Here is a 15621-nt window from a genome sequence, read left to right on the forward strand (position 1 = left end):
TGGATCAAATGGGAGGTCTACTTTTAGTTCTTCAAGAACTCTTCATACTGCTTTGCATAGAGGTTGCACTAATTTGCAGTCTCACCAACAATGTATAATCATTCCTTTCTCTCTGCATCCATGCCAGCATCTGTTGTTTTTGCACTTTTTAATAAAAACCATTCTAACAGGGATAAGGTAATATCTCATTGTGGTTTTAATTTGCATTTCCTTGATGATTAGGGAAATTGAGAATTTTTTCATAGGTTTATTGGCCATTTGTCTATCTTCTTTTGAAAAGTTTCTGTTCATATCTTTTGCCTACTTTTTAATGGGGTTATTTGGTTTTTTTCTTGCTGATTTGTTTGAGTTCTTTGTAGATTCTGGATATTAGCTCTTCATCAAATGTGTAGTTTGCAAAGGTTTTCTCCCATTCTGTAAGTTGTCTATTTGCTCTGTTGATTATTTCTTTTGCTGTGCAGAAGGTTTTAAATTTAATCAAATCCCGTTTCTTTATTTTTATTGTTGGTGTAATTGACTTTGGGGTCTTAGTCATAAATACTGTGCCTAGGCTGTTACCTAGAAGTGTTTTTTCTATATTTTCTTCTAGAATTTTTATGGTTTCGTGCCTTACATTTAAGCCTTTTATCATCTTGAATTAATTTTTGTGAGTGGTGAGAGATAGGGGTCCTGTTTTATTCATCTGTATGTGGCTATCTAATTTTCCCAGCACTATTTATTGAATAGGGGGCTTCTTTTCCCCAATATATGTTGTTGTCTGCTTTGTCAAAGATCAGTTAACTGAAGGTAAATGGTTTTATACCTGGGTTCCCTGTTCTGTGCCATTGGTCTATGCCTCCAATTTTTGTACCAATGTCATGCTATTTTGATTACCTTATAGCCTTATAGTATAGTTTGAAGTTTGGTAATATTGTGCCTCCAGATTTGTTCTTTTTGCTTAAGATTGCTTTGGCTATTTGGGCTCTTTTTTGGTTCCAAATGAAACAGAATTATTTTTTCTGGATCTATGAAATACAATGGTGGTATTTTAATGGGGATTGCATTGCACTGAATCTGTAAATCACTTTGGGTAGTATGGACATTTTAATAATGTTATTTCTACTGATACATGAGCATGACATGTTTTTCTATTTGTTTGTGTCATCCACGATTTCTTTCCTCAGTGTTCCCTAGTTCTCCTTGTAAAGATCTTTCACCTCTTTGGTTAAGTATATAGGTATTTTATTTCCTTTGTAGCTATTGTGAATGGTATTGAGTCTTTGATTTGACTCTCAGCTTGATTACTATTGATATATAGAAATGCAATTTATGTACATTGAGTTTGTAAACTGAGACTTTGCTGAATTTATTTGTCAATTCTGGGAGTCTTCTGGTGGAGTCTTTGGGATTTTCTAGATATAAGCTCTTATCATCAGCAAAAAGCAATAATTTGACCTCCTCTTTCCTGATTTAGATGCCTGTTCTTTCTTTCTCTTGTCTGATTGCTCTGGCTTGGACTTCCAGTACTATGTTGAACAGAAGTGGTGACAGTGGGCACCCTTGTCTTGTTCCAGCTCTAAGGGGAATGCTTTCAACTTTTCCGCATTCAATTCTAATGCTAATTTTTAAAAGCCTTAGGAAAATGTACACAGGATGATCTGATTTATACAGTGTTCAAAACCATGCAAAACTATACATGTTTTAGGGGATTAAATAGTTATAATAAAGCTATTTAGAAAGCAGAATAGTAAACCTCATTCAGGGATTTGTGGGGTAAATAGGAAGATGTAGTCGGGGGTGGGGGGGGCACCCTGAGCGTTTCAAAGGTACTGGTTCTATTTCTTCTTTCTATTGTGTGTACAAATATATTATTTTATGCATATAATATATTTTATAGCAAAAGGTTGGTCAGAGGAAGACAAACCATGTAATGAAACTCAGATCCAATATCCCAGGATGAGAAGCAGGAAAACTGTTTTAGTAGAGGCAAAGGAGAGAACAGTCAATGATGGCAACTGTTGCTAGGCAGTGCGAGGTACAAAACGAAATGAAGCTAATGGGACTGGGATTTAAGAGGTCATTGGAGGCCTTGGTGAGTGCATTTTCAGTAATAGAGTTGGTGTAGATGCCAGAAAACTATAGTTTGAGTAGTAATAAAAAACAATGAGCTCTTTAAATAATTTTGGCAGTAAACGCAAGGAGGAAGGTAGGTTGTGACTTGAGGAGAAGGCAAATTTGAAGGCTATTTAAAGGTATTTTACAAAAGAACATAATTTGGACTAGACAATCGATAAAGGCATTCAAAATGTTTAAATAGGAATTTACTAATAGGAAAAAAATTAAGTACCCTTCCAAGAAAAAGTGTCCCAGAAAATCCTTGAATTAAATCTTTTTTAGTGAAAAAGATTCATATTTCAAATAATTATTTCATCTAATTTCTAAAATTCCCCCAAAGGATGTTTTCTCTTTTTTAAATGCCTCTTATATCATTTATGATTCTGTTTAATTATTTTTCTATGTTCTTGCTCATTTTTAATAAATATGAGTTAGACCAATTTGAATCATAATGTACATACATGTTGAGCTTGCATTGAAGAAATTATCAGTTAGGGGACAACATACTCCTCTTTTCATATTGGGCAGCTTTAATCATCACCATAACAAACTGTAGACAAATTTTGATGATTAAGTGAAATAGTAAGTAGATATTCTTGCCTGACATATATATGAATATTCTATTAAAAAAGGACATTAATTTTAAAATTACAAACATGCCATACAATATAAAATTTCTATAAAAAAATATCTTGGCCGGTGTGCATAAGGTTAGGACAGCAGTAAGAGATGATGTCGCTGACTTTAGCAGTGACATAAATCTCAGTATAGGAAAACAGCGTGGAGGTGGGTAAATGCCATTTATTTTAATAACAGGCAAATTTTTCAAGCTGTAACAACATGCTCAATAAATTCTTTCAATATTTTAATGCCAAAGGAGAGTTGAAAAATGTATTACATTTCTATTTTTTTCTCCTCGGAGATATGTATATTTTTGTTCTGTTTCTATAGCAACATTGATGCAGTGACTAAAACTTTAACTCCTTTTTAGACTTCCTGATGGCTTCACGCAGCTTCTAAACTTGACCCAGCTGTATCTGAATGACGCCTTTCTTGAATTTCTTCCAGCCAATTTTGGAAGGTAAGAATAAGAAATTTAAATTATGCAATTTTATTTTACCTTAGGTAAGTGCTTTGCTAGTGCCAGTAGATGAGGCTTCAAAAGTGACAGCTGTGATTAAAGATAAGCCTCATTATTATTCAGTAAATGAGATTCTGTTAATTAGTAAAACTTTTGGCAAAAACTAAAGTAAAATTAGCCCTTTACATGGCATTAATAATCAAATAAATTCTAGATGAATTAATGAGCTAAATATAAAAACTAGAGCCAGAAATGATCTGGAAAAAAATGCACATGAATATTTATGGCTCTTAGGTTGGGAAATACCTTTATAGGCATAGAAACAAAGAAAAATGTCCTAAATGTGAAATGTACATTCTTAATCACAAATGTTACTCAAACAGCAGAAACTATGAACACCTCTTATCCTCTTCCTGTGACTTCCTCAACCCTAGAGCTGGCACAGGGTGGGTGATGCCACAGATTTTTAAATGCATATCCTTTTCATAAATGTTAAAATGTATACCTTAGAGTCAATGAAATATGGTATATTATACCATTTTTTCAATTGTGTAATTAATGAAAATAATAACAGCTAGCACTTATTAAAACTTATGATGCACCAGGGATTGTGCTTTACATTATTATATCATTTAATATTCCAAACCATGTAAATTGGGTACTATCACATACTTATAGACAAAGAAACCGAAATTAGGAGGAGTTAATTAATTTGTCCAGTGTCACAGAGAAAGAATATGAGTTTGATTTTCAACTAGATCTGTCTTACCACAAAGCCCAAGTTTTTTTAACTCGATGCTGTACTATTTGCTTTGCAAGTTTATTTACAGTCTGTTGAAAGAAAGTATTGCCGTAGTCTGGCAAACACAGCACCTGGTATTTAGCATATATTTAATAATCTGTTGAATGCATGAAATTAAACAACAGTGAATCTAGTTTTATAAAACATGAAATTTAGATGACTGAGATTCAACAATATCTTTGAAATGTCTCATTTATCTTTAGGAAAGTGATATTTGTCATTGCCCAATGTTGATGCAACCCTACTCAAAATCAATTCATATATTTCTTCAAAATCTGTAACCACAGTAAAAAATGTTTGGGCATAGTTGTTTGGATAGTGATAATAATAGTTTACCATAGGAATACCTTTCTTATACAGAAATACTAAGAAGTAATTTTAAAAATTCGTTTCTATAGACTTGTCAAATTGCGAATCTTGGAGTTAAGAGAAAATCACTTGAAAACTCTACCAAAGTAAGTGACTGTGTATTTTCTGGATTTTGAATTGTGATTTTTCCCTAGTAGGAAAAATAACTACTTATTTTTATTTTGGATATGTTTTGCCATTTTGATTGAGTTAAATATTTTGCACATTTTTCCTAAAGGCCAAAAAGTATGGTATCCTGTAAGAGATCCATATTAAATAAGAATGTATCCTGCCTTATAAAACTATAATTACAAGTAAAAGTGAAAAGAGTCCTTTTAAGGTTCTTCTTATGGCTGAAGATACAAACTAGAAAATTATTGCATTAAAACATATGAAATTGTTACTTTATAGCTGAAAAACAGTTTCACGAGGTTCAACCTAATAGGATGGTTAGTTCTTCAAGTTAATTTGTGGACTGTGATATTTTTCAGTTTTTAAATCAAGGATATGCCAGAATTTTTCAGAAAAAAAGAGATTAAAATTTTTTAAGAGATCCTAACATGGTTTGGCAAAAAAGTTATATATTCTTACAAATTGTTCCTTTTTTACTAGCCTATTTAAAATTTGGCTTATATAAAAGTATGGGATATTTTAAACTAAAAACTAATCTCTAAAATTTTATGCAATGTTTAATTTAATAAAATGCTTTGTTTCACCATGCTTTGCTCTATCACATGTAACAACAGAATTTTTTATTGTACAGAAATAATTACTTTTGAAAGTCAAAAATTATTTAAAATGGACTTTTCTCCTCAGATAAATATGACTTGTGTATGTTATGATTAAAATATTGAAAGTGCTATGTTGCAGTTATTACCCTCCTGCAGTACAGAAAAATATTGAGTATAGTGATTAATTTTTCAAACATTTCTAAAAGAGTTAAAGACATTCCTCTGTTGAACCAAAACTTGATCTTATTTTTTACTTTTGGAATCCTTTTCCTAAGCAAAATAGACTGAATTTTATTGTTTTTAAACCAATATATCAACAAAATACCTTCAAGTCCATTTTATGTATGATTATATATGAAAATTTTGTCATTGAAATATAATGACATAATGATGAAAATAACTTTCAATAATAATATAGGTTAAATTCAGATATATAAATAAAGATAAAACAGCTATCTATTTCTTTATAAGTGGAAGATAAGGAGAAAGCATGAAAAATAGGAAATGTCTCCATATTTCAACACTCTGCACTTCTGAGTAATTCCTTTCTCTAAACTAAAGCATTATGCATCGGCCTAATCCAAGGTACCTGTCCCATGTTAAGGACATAAACAGAGATGGCAACATGGTTGAGAGCATTAATTGTTCAAGAATTAATCTCCTACAAATGCCGGTAGTGCCACTGTTTCCATCCCTAATGTTTTTGTTTGCCATATTTAAAGTAAGTGGAAATGGGGCCAAGTGAAAGCTAAACCAAGATAAAAGGACAGTTGTTCCCTTCATCTAAATATATACATTTAGATCAAGGAGAAAATATTGAGTATGCTGAAGAGAGTCATTTTCCCTTTGCTCTCAAATAGTGGCTTTGATTTGAAATGCAAAATTGACTTAGGTTCTCAGGTTTTTAAATATATTTTTTAAATATAAATTTGCAATATAAATCTAAACTCGATATAGATTGATAATATGGACTTTATATGAAATAGCTGTGAGAACAATTCAAAATAATGAGGAACAATACTCATAATTGGTGCATGGGTATTCTGTAGGCTGAGATCATGGCTCAGTATTAAACAGAATTAAAATAAGTAGAATAATATACATAAATAATTTTTGGCATAGAAAGACATTGTGAAGATCTATTAGAAATGACACTGGGTCTCTTTGGTATATATATAAATATATATGTACACACATACTTGTATACCTGTTACAGCTTTTACATTTTAAGAAACATATTCAAAATTATTTGTAATCTAGTGTGTTCATTTTATAACTTATTGACAAAAATCTAAAGAACCATATACAGACATAAAATATAGAGAACTTTATTTTAGTTTCAGTGTAGATAGAATGAGAATTGCAAAAAGATGTTCTGCCTCGAATAAAAATAAACTGTTTTCCCTCTATATTATACCTTTTGATCACCACTCTATAGCTGTAACTTAGAGTTATGTGAGAGATTTCTACTACCTTTATTTTGCACTTTCAATGAATATAAAGGTAAAGGAAAAACAACTTTACTTTTATAACTACTTCAAGAAGAGATAACTCATGATTTCCTCAGGGATATAAATAAGATGCTGGATCTTTAATGGATCTTCAGTGATTTTTTTCTTCTTTTCATCTTTTGCCTTAAGTGTATATGCCTGGAAATCTGTGAAAAATGTAAAAGCATGTAAGAATTACAATATAGCATACATTAAAATGTATATCCTTTAAGCAAACTGATAAAGACATTTTGATGTGTGCAAATTCTAGGATCAATTTTTTCGGTTACAAATAGAAGTTAGTATTATGAGTTTTTTACAATGTTCCTTTATGATCATTTCTCTAGATACATCAAGGGGTGATAAAATTAAATTCCTTGTGTATGCATTTGCTTAAAAATTATTGAAACAGTCGAGTCTTGATTATGTGTAATAATTGAACACATGAACATCTGGAAAAAACTAGATTGCCCAAAAGAAAAACCTTTAGATCCTATGTTACAATTTTTCCTCATAGCAGAATTATCTTCTCAGTTATTTTTTTTGAGGAATAGTCTTTAAAGTGGGGATGGTAGAGAGTTCAAATGAAAGTTAGGTGTCAAAGTAAAACCAAATTTTTGTTTGTTTACTTGGTTGTTTGTTTTACTCATTCAATTGCTGCTTATTCATTTCTTCCTTCATCTTTTTGTTTGTGTAAGAGTATCTCATGGTCAGGAATCCACGAGAGGCTGAATTCTCAGTGGTTCTGTCTCAGGGTGTCTCACAAGGTTGTAGTCAAGCTGTCAACTAGGTTCCAGTTGTATAAAAGCTTGACCTGGCTAGGAAATTTGCCTCTAATCTCACTCAAGTGGTGGTTGGCAATTGTGTTTCTCACTGGCCAGAAGCTAGAGGCTTCAATTCTATTCTTTGCCACATGGGCTTCTCTTTAGGGGTATTCTCAATTTGGCAGCTTGCATCCCCCAGAGAAAGTGATTTGAGAGAGAGAGGCAGGGGAAGGGGGCGGTCCAAGATAGAAGCCTTGGACTTTTCATAATCTAATCTCAAAAGTGACTTACCATGACTTCTACCATATGTTATTGGCTACAGAGCCCAAATCTGGTAAAGGATAACAACATAAGAGCTTAGATACCAGGATATACAAATAATTGGGGGCCATTTTAGAGGTTCCTACCACACCAGGTCTGGTTCTCACTAGGTCTCAAAACTCAATATTGACAGTGTACCAGATGTATCAGATGTGGAAGCTGACTCACACAGATCAAATTCACAGGAGATTTTATCTTCGCATGATACATTCTCTTTTTCCCAACTCTTCAGCTATACCAGTGTTCCTCTTGAACTAAACAAGTTTTTTCCCACCATTTTGGAGTATTTACATTGTTCAGAATTTTCTGCCTAGAATTCTCTTAGCACAAATCTTTGCATGGTTAAGTCTTCCTTATGATTCATGTGTTTCTTCAGATGTTGCTTCCTCATGAAGCCTTCCCCAATCACATCATGTAAAATTGTCATCTTTTTGTCTTTATACCATTTTTTTGTTCTGTTTGATTTTCTTCATAGCTCTTATGGCTCTCTGAATTATTTTGACTTCTTGTTTACTTGGAGATTATCTCTTCAAGAGAGTGTAAGCTCCATTAAGGAGAGATTTTTTTCTGTTTTGTCACTACTGACTGTCTGGTGCCTAAACCAGTACCTGGAACATGGGACATTCAATAAGCAAATAAAAGTGTTGATTTACTGATTCATGATGAGAAATGTCTGTCATGTGACCTGGACGTTTTGTGTCATTTGATTATCTTTCCCCATAGAAAGTTATATGGAAAACCAAATATTATAATCAGATGAATCTTTGGTGCGCATTCTTAAGTAAAACAAGGTAAAATTATTGGGGGTTCTCAATAGCTAATAGCCCAGCCTTGAATTCTTGAATTTTGAAGTTTAAACCTACAGATATTCTCTCCTTCTATCTCTCTCCCTCCCTCTCTCTCTCTCTTTCTCTCTCTCCCCCCCCCCCAAATAGTTTCAAAGTAGACATAATAATGAAGATATGACAAGGGAGGAAAACAACTTCAAGTTAAGGAAATTAATATGTATAACAGATAAATAAAATCCAAAAGTAGTATAACACTTATTTTCTTTTTTATTAAAATGTGACATTTAGTCAAGAAAGAAAATATATGTGAAGATAAAAATGAAGGGATGAGAACAATTTTTTAAAAATGATTTAGAAACCATTTCCACAGAAGTAATATAATAGCATATTAATGGTTAGTAATAGTAGTGGGTTTTATCTTTTAAGAAACTATTCCATATTTGTGAGAATTTTTTATTATATTTTTCATTTCAACAGATTTAGAGGATACAATTGTTTTTGTTACAGGGATGAATTGTGTAATAGTGAAGTCAGGGCTTTAGTGTACCCGTCACCAGAATTGTGTACATTGCTCCTGATAAGTAATTTCTGATTCCTCTTTTCCCTCCCACCTTCCCCTTTTCTTAGTTTCAAATATCCAATACCTCTTTATGGCCATATATACCCATCGTTTAGCTCTCACTTATAAGTGAAAACATGTAATATTTGTTTTTCCATTTCTGAGATATTTTACTTAGGATAATGGTCTCCAGTTCCACCCAAGTTGCTGCAAAAGACAATATTCATTAGTTTTGATGGCTGAGTAATATTCTGTGGCATGTATATACCACATTTTCTGTATCTACTCCTTAGTTGATGGGCACGTAGGTTGATTCCACATCTTTGCAATTGTAAATTGTGCTGCAATAAACATTTAGGTGCAAGTGTCTTTGTGATAAAATTACTCCTTTTCCTTTGGGTATATACCCAGTAATAGGATTGCTGGATCAAATGGTAGGTCTACTTTTAGTTCTTCAAGGAATCTCCGTACTGTTTTCCATAAAGGTTGTACTAATTTGCAGTCCTACCAAAAGTGTATAAGCGTTTCTTTCTCTGCGCATCCATGCCAGCATCTGTTGATTTTTGTTGGTAGCCATTGTGATAGAGCTAAGGTGGTATCTCATTGTGGTTTTAATTGCATTTCCCAGATGATTAGTAATGTTGAGCATTTTTTCATATGTTTTTTGGTCATTTGTCTATCTTCTTTTGAGACAAATCTGTTCATGTATTTTGCCTACTTTTCAATAGTGTAATTGTTTTTTTCTTGCTGATTTGTTTGAGTTCTTTGTAGATTTTTAGATACTAGTCCTTTGTCAGATGTGTAGTTTGTGAATATTTTCTCCCATCCTGTAGGTTGTCTATTCACTCTGTTGATTATTTACTTTACTGTGCAGAAACATTTTAGTTCAATTAAGTCTCATTTATTTACTTCTATTGTTGCTGTATTTTGTTTTGGGGTCTTAGTCATAAATTCTTTGCCTAGCCCAATATACAGAAGATTTTATCCAACATGTTTTTCCAGAATTGTTGTAGTTTCAGATCTTATATTTAAGTCTGTAATGCACGTTGGGTAAATTTTTGTATGTAGTGAGAGATGGGTATCCAGTTTCATTCTTCTGCATGTGGCTATCCAATTTTCCCAGCAACATTTATTGAATAGGGCATACTTTCCCCAATGTATGTTCTTATCTGCTTTGTTAAAAATCAATTGGTTGTAGATATACACTTTTATTTCTGTATTCTATATTCTGTGCCTTTGATCTATATGTCTGCTTTTATACTAGTACCATGCTGCTTTGGTTTCTATGGCCTTGAAGTATAATTTGAAGTTAAGTAATGTGATGCTTCCAGATTTATTCCTTTTACTTAGGATTGTTTTGGCTATTTGAGCTCTTTGATTCCATATGAAATTTTGGGTTGTTTTTTTCTAATTTTTTGAAAAATGGCGTTGATATATTGATGAGAATTGCATTGAATCTGTAGATCACTTTAGGCAGTATGGATATTATAACATTATTAATTCTCCCAGTGCATGAGCATGTGATGTTTTCCCATTTGTTTGTATCATTTGTGATTTCTTTCCTCAGTGTTTTGTAGTTCTCCCTGTAGAGATCTTTCACCTCCTAGGTTAAGTATATTCTCAGATATTTTATTTTCTTTGCAGCTATTGTAAATGGTATTGAGCTCTTGATTTGAAATTCAGCTTGATGGTTATTAATGTATAGAAATGCTACTGATTTGTGTACATTAGTTTTGTAACCTGAGACTTTACTGAGTTCTTTCAACAATTCTAGAAGTCTTTTGGAGGAGTCTATAGGATTTTCTAGATAGAAGATCATATCATCAGCAAACAGGGATAGTTTGACCTTCTCTTTTCCAATTTGGATGCCCTTTATTTCATTCTCTTGCCTGATTATTCTGGCAAGGACTTTCAATACTATGTTGAATGTGAGAATAATTTTTCTGATACTTAAAGTTAAAATAAAACTTTATCCAATAATACTTTATTAATGCTATAACTAATTTTGTTTCAACTAGAGCTAAAGTATATTATTTTAATGCATATGTGGTATTGTGAAAATATGAAGTAATATGAGGAAAAGGAAACACAGATAAAGCTTACATTAATGTTCATGTCTTCCCTGCCTCCTGATGCAAAAGGTATAATGTGTGATACCTCAGCGTGCTATCACAAAACACTGACTAAGAAAAGAATATTTCAAATACTTTCTAGCAGGATTTCTGGGGAAGTATCAGTAAATAAAGTAAAGCCTGATGAACATATTCAAAATTAAAAAAAGGATTAATTTGGAGGGTAAGGGATGCAAAGGACTGTTGGAAGAAAGGGTTAAAAGTGGAGAAAAGATAAGTCCAAAGTAATGACAACATCTGTTGAGTCATGGACCCTTCTGAGAATCTTAAAGAAGCTATGGAATCTAGAAAAGTATTCATTTAAAATTTAGATTGTATCTATTTTCAATATACTCATGCCCAATCATGAGTTTTCACCTTTTATTTTCACCTGAATGTAGACTATTTGGCTTTTTATGTAAAATAAGCCACATCAAAATACTTACTATACTATGAAGAAGCATGAAAACAGGGAGCCCTACCAATTTTAGGAGACCAAATGTGTCAAATGGGTAATTTTAATCATATAACTATTTCTAGTATATTCACTCAAAAAGAATAAATATACTAGATTTGAAATTTGAATATTTGAATTTGAAATTTTATTGAGCAAAGTTTCTTTTGGGCTGTTAATAGGATTATATTTCATTACCATCTATGAAGTTTTTTTAATTTCCCTTAGGAAATATTATTAAGGAATAATTTAAAGGAAAATTTTCCCAAGTACAAGCATGAATGATACTTTGAAACTAATAAACTATGTATGCTAGATAACTAGTAAATGATGTGTCTATTATTTATATAATTTTATTCCGTAGGCATAATTACTTTTATTAAGTGATTTTTCCTCTGAAAACAAAGGGTCCTGAAACTCTACAGTGTTCTGTCCCTGTGAAAACCTAAGGACTTGTAAACAACACACATATACTCACAGAAGACACCAATACATTATACCTTAAGTGAACATACTTTAAGAAAAAAAGACTCACTTTGAATTGGATATATACATTAAAACCAGAGCTACATTGAAGCACTGTTAATGAGAGACATTAGATCATGAAAGTCAAGAAAAGACTAAGGGGCTATTCCAGATTGAACAAGACTAAATAAATATTATAACTAAAAGCAATGTGATTCAGAATTGGTTCTTTTGTTATAAAAGACATTATTGGAACAACTGATAAAACTTCAGTGGGTTCTGAAGATTAGATGGCAGCAATGTATCACTGTTAATTTCCTGGTTTGTATGTTTGCCTGTGGGTTGTGTAGGAGAATGTGTTTGTGTGTAGGAAATACACACTGAAGTTTTTAAGGAATGATGGTGCATTAGATTGGCAGTTCACTCTCAAGTAGTTCAGAAAAAAAGTGATTTTTCCAGTTTTTCAATTTTCTGTAATTTTATGACTGTTTCAACATAAAAAACTCATTTTGTTTTGTATTGTTGTCTTTTGATTTTATTTTTAGTTTGTTATTATTGTGGGAAGAACATGTAACATGAGATCTACCCTCTTAACATATTGTTAAGTGCATAATACATTATTGACGGTAGGCACAATTTTGTACTGAAGATCTCTAGAACTTACTTATTTTGCTTAACTGAAACTTTGTACCAGTTGAACAACAACTTCCCATTTCCTCTTTCCCCCAGCCCCTGGTAACCATCATTCTACTCTGTTTCTATGAGTCTGACCATTTTATATACTTCATATAACTGGAATAATGCAGTATTTGTCCTTTGGTGACTGGCTTATGTTACTTAGCATGTTCATCTACATTGTCAAGATGGCAGGATTTTCTTCTTTTTTAAGGCTGAATAATATTCCATTTTATGTACATACCATATTTTTTTTATCCATTCATCTATTGTTGGAAATTTAGGTTGCTTCCATATCTTGGCTATTGTGAGTAATAAATCAGTGAACGTGGGGATACAGATATCTCTTCAAGAGTCTGATTTCAATTCTTTTGGATATATACTCAGAAGTGGGATTGCTGGATCATATGGTAGTCCTATTTTTAATTTTTTGAGGAAATTGTTCACCATAGTTTATCATACTGTTTGCCATAGGATCTGTACCATTTTCCAATATACCAGATAGAACATAAACATTTATTTTAAAAAGATACTTTCAAAGATGAATTTTTTAAAAATCAAGATTAAAAAGTACTATCAACTTAGATAAAATTATTACCTCTATTTTTTAGATACTTATATAGGGCAAGAGAATAATTTTCATTTATATGCTAAAATGCTTAAATATTTATGAAAATCAACATTTCAGTTATAAAAGTTCTACATATGCAAATACTATATGTATTGTATATTTATTTTTTTCCTAACTTGAATGGCAATACTTTATATTTGTAATTATCACTCAAATTTCTTAAGTATTCATTTCCAAATAATGTTTTTATTTTTTGGTTTGTTTGTTTATTCTCTTTTGATAAGATTACCTCATAGGCAGATTCATCTAAAATATGGTGAATTTGTCATGCTTTTTTTTAAAAACTCTCCCTTCCTTGTTATCTATTTTTCTACCAGTTTTCATTATCAATATAATGAAGAAAAGTTCATAAATTAATATGTATTCTGAACTGGACAGGTCTGACTAAGTCATTTTCTGTTCTCATTTCAGTGTCCTATTAATGAACTTATCTCATTTGGCATTGTGGTACTCTAACTAGTTATTTCAATGAAATACATCACTAGGTTCCTTAGTGCTATTGTAACAAAAATTCCGTTGTCAGGCACAGCTTACAGAATGGCTTTTTGATGTTTTTATTAACTCTGTTTTTGTAATTCTGTTTTGTAACTGTAATACATAATTGGATACTGTGTGTTTTTATAATTATATTACCTTATGCTTTAATCAATTTGTATCCATTTACAAAGCACAGTATTTTTGCTGAACCCATGGTACCATCCCCTTCTGGGTCATCTCTTATCAAAATTGACAGTATGACAAGCTAGCTACCAAGGGTGACAGTATTAGTGCCCTCTGGTTTTAGAGAATTCTAATTGGAACCAGGTATTTACTTTTTCTCACTTGGCGCTATGGTTTCAATTCAAATGAAATAAGTGATAATTATTACATTCTACATTTAAAAGCATTCTATAAGTTATAATGCAGCATAACAATGTAATTATTCGAGTCCCTTCTCAACTATCAAATATATGCTTTCATAGATTTGCAAAAGGAAAGCCTGTGAGTTCTGTTTTGTGAAGTAATTGTATTTCTTTTTAACCTTATACTCTAAACATAAAATTAAAACTGAGAATATTGTGGTTAGCTAAGATTGTGTCAAATCCAGTGAGGAGCTTGGCAGAGGTCACAAAGGTCAAGTAGCATCATGGTATTTCAAATTGCTCTTTTCAGAGTACTTCGCTCAATAGCTACTCTGATCCCTGATGATCAATTTACCCAAAGATGAAAACTGCCTGCTGTAACAGTGAAGTTGAAAGCACTGGGGCTTCAGTTTCATAAGATCTCAAGGCTTAGTCTCTCACAGAACAGTTAGCCTGCACCCCTACCTCTGTTTCACCCGAGAAGAGCCACAATGTACTTGAGTGGGTATATGCTTTGCTGTCAAACAAACCCAGATTGGTATTCACACCCTGTTGCTTGTTCATGAGTTAGTTACCTTCTCTGAACCTTGATGTCCTTCTTTGTAAAGAGTACTGAGTGTCATTACCTCTTTTAAGGTGGAAAATATATTCTGAGTAATAGTTGATGAAATAATACTTATCATTTAAAGCCAGGAAAATTTGTAAGCAAATTTAATATACACTGGTACTTAGAAAATTTGGATATGAATGAGAAAAGATTGATATGCATTATATCATTTTTCATTTTATCTCATAAAAATCTCTTTATTGAAAAGGGAATGGTATTACTTTTTAGTTTTTTCTTTATGGCAAAGTCTTAAAAATATTGTATAATGCTAATATACTTTTCTTATTTTTCTAGCAGCACTGTAGTAAAAACTGTTATGCAGATAATTGTCTCTCATCCTCAATACAGTATACAAAATGTTTAATTATCTAGTTAATTCTTAAAGTCTGTTTTTATTTTTAAAATTGATAGTTTCTTGACATAAATATTAAACTTAGAAACTAAAACACAATATAAAATTAACAAAACACTCAACACAGATTAGGAAATGCGCACATCCATTATTTGTGTCTTCATATATTTTTATGAATACAGTCACTGTAGATTTGCACATTCAAACAGTTTCATGTGGATAATTGTTCTCCCCTTTATGGCCTTTATGTAAATGTAGTATCTTTACTAAAGGCATGTCCTGAAACATCATATTAATATTGACTTTGGTCTCAGTGTCTTGGGCCAGAAAAATATACAAGAACCTAGTTAACAGATCTATTCCTGTCATCTCAGATATTACCTCTGTGCTGGTGAGTTGCCAACATTTATTTCCAGCCTGAATTTTTACCTGAATTCCAATTCCATATTCCAATAGCCAGATCTCAAATGGAATATTTACCATATATCAAAACTGAAATCATCCTC

At 31.9% G+C, this 15621-nt stretch overlaps 1 protein-coding gene across 5 annotated transcripts in view; it reads left to right on the forward strand.

Annotated features, from left to right (window-relative positions):
- The window catches only part of LRRC7 (leucine rich repeat containing 7), a 494934-nt gene that overhangs the window by 250352 nt on the left and 228961 nt on the right, over positions 1–15621 (forward strand). For all 5 annotated transcript variants that reach the window (XM_069478071.1, XM_069478070.1, XM_069478069.1 and 2 more), the window contains 2 exons: positions 3086–3175; positions 4376–4432. In XM_069478071.1, coding sequence (XP_069334172.1) covers positions 3086–3175; positions 4376–4432 — 147 coding nt within the window. The remainder of the gene's footprint in view (positions 1–3085; positions 3176–4375; positions 4433–15621) is intronic.

Source organism: Eulemur rufifrons, chromosome 8, assembly GCF_041146395.1.
Source record: "Eulemur rufifrons isolate Redbay chromosome 8, OSU_ERuf_1, whole genome shotgun sequence".
Lineage (NCBI taxonomy): Eukaryota > Metazoa > Chordata > Mammalia > Primates > Lemuridae > Eulemur > Eulemur rufifrons.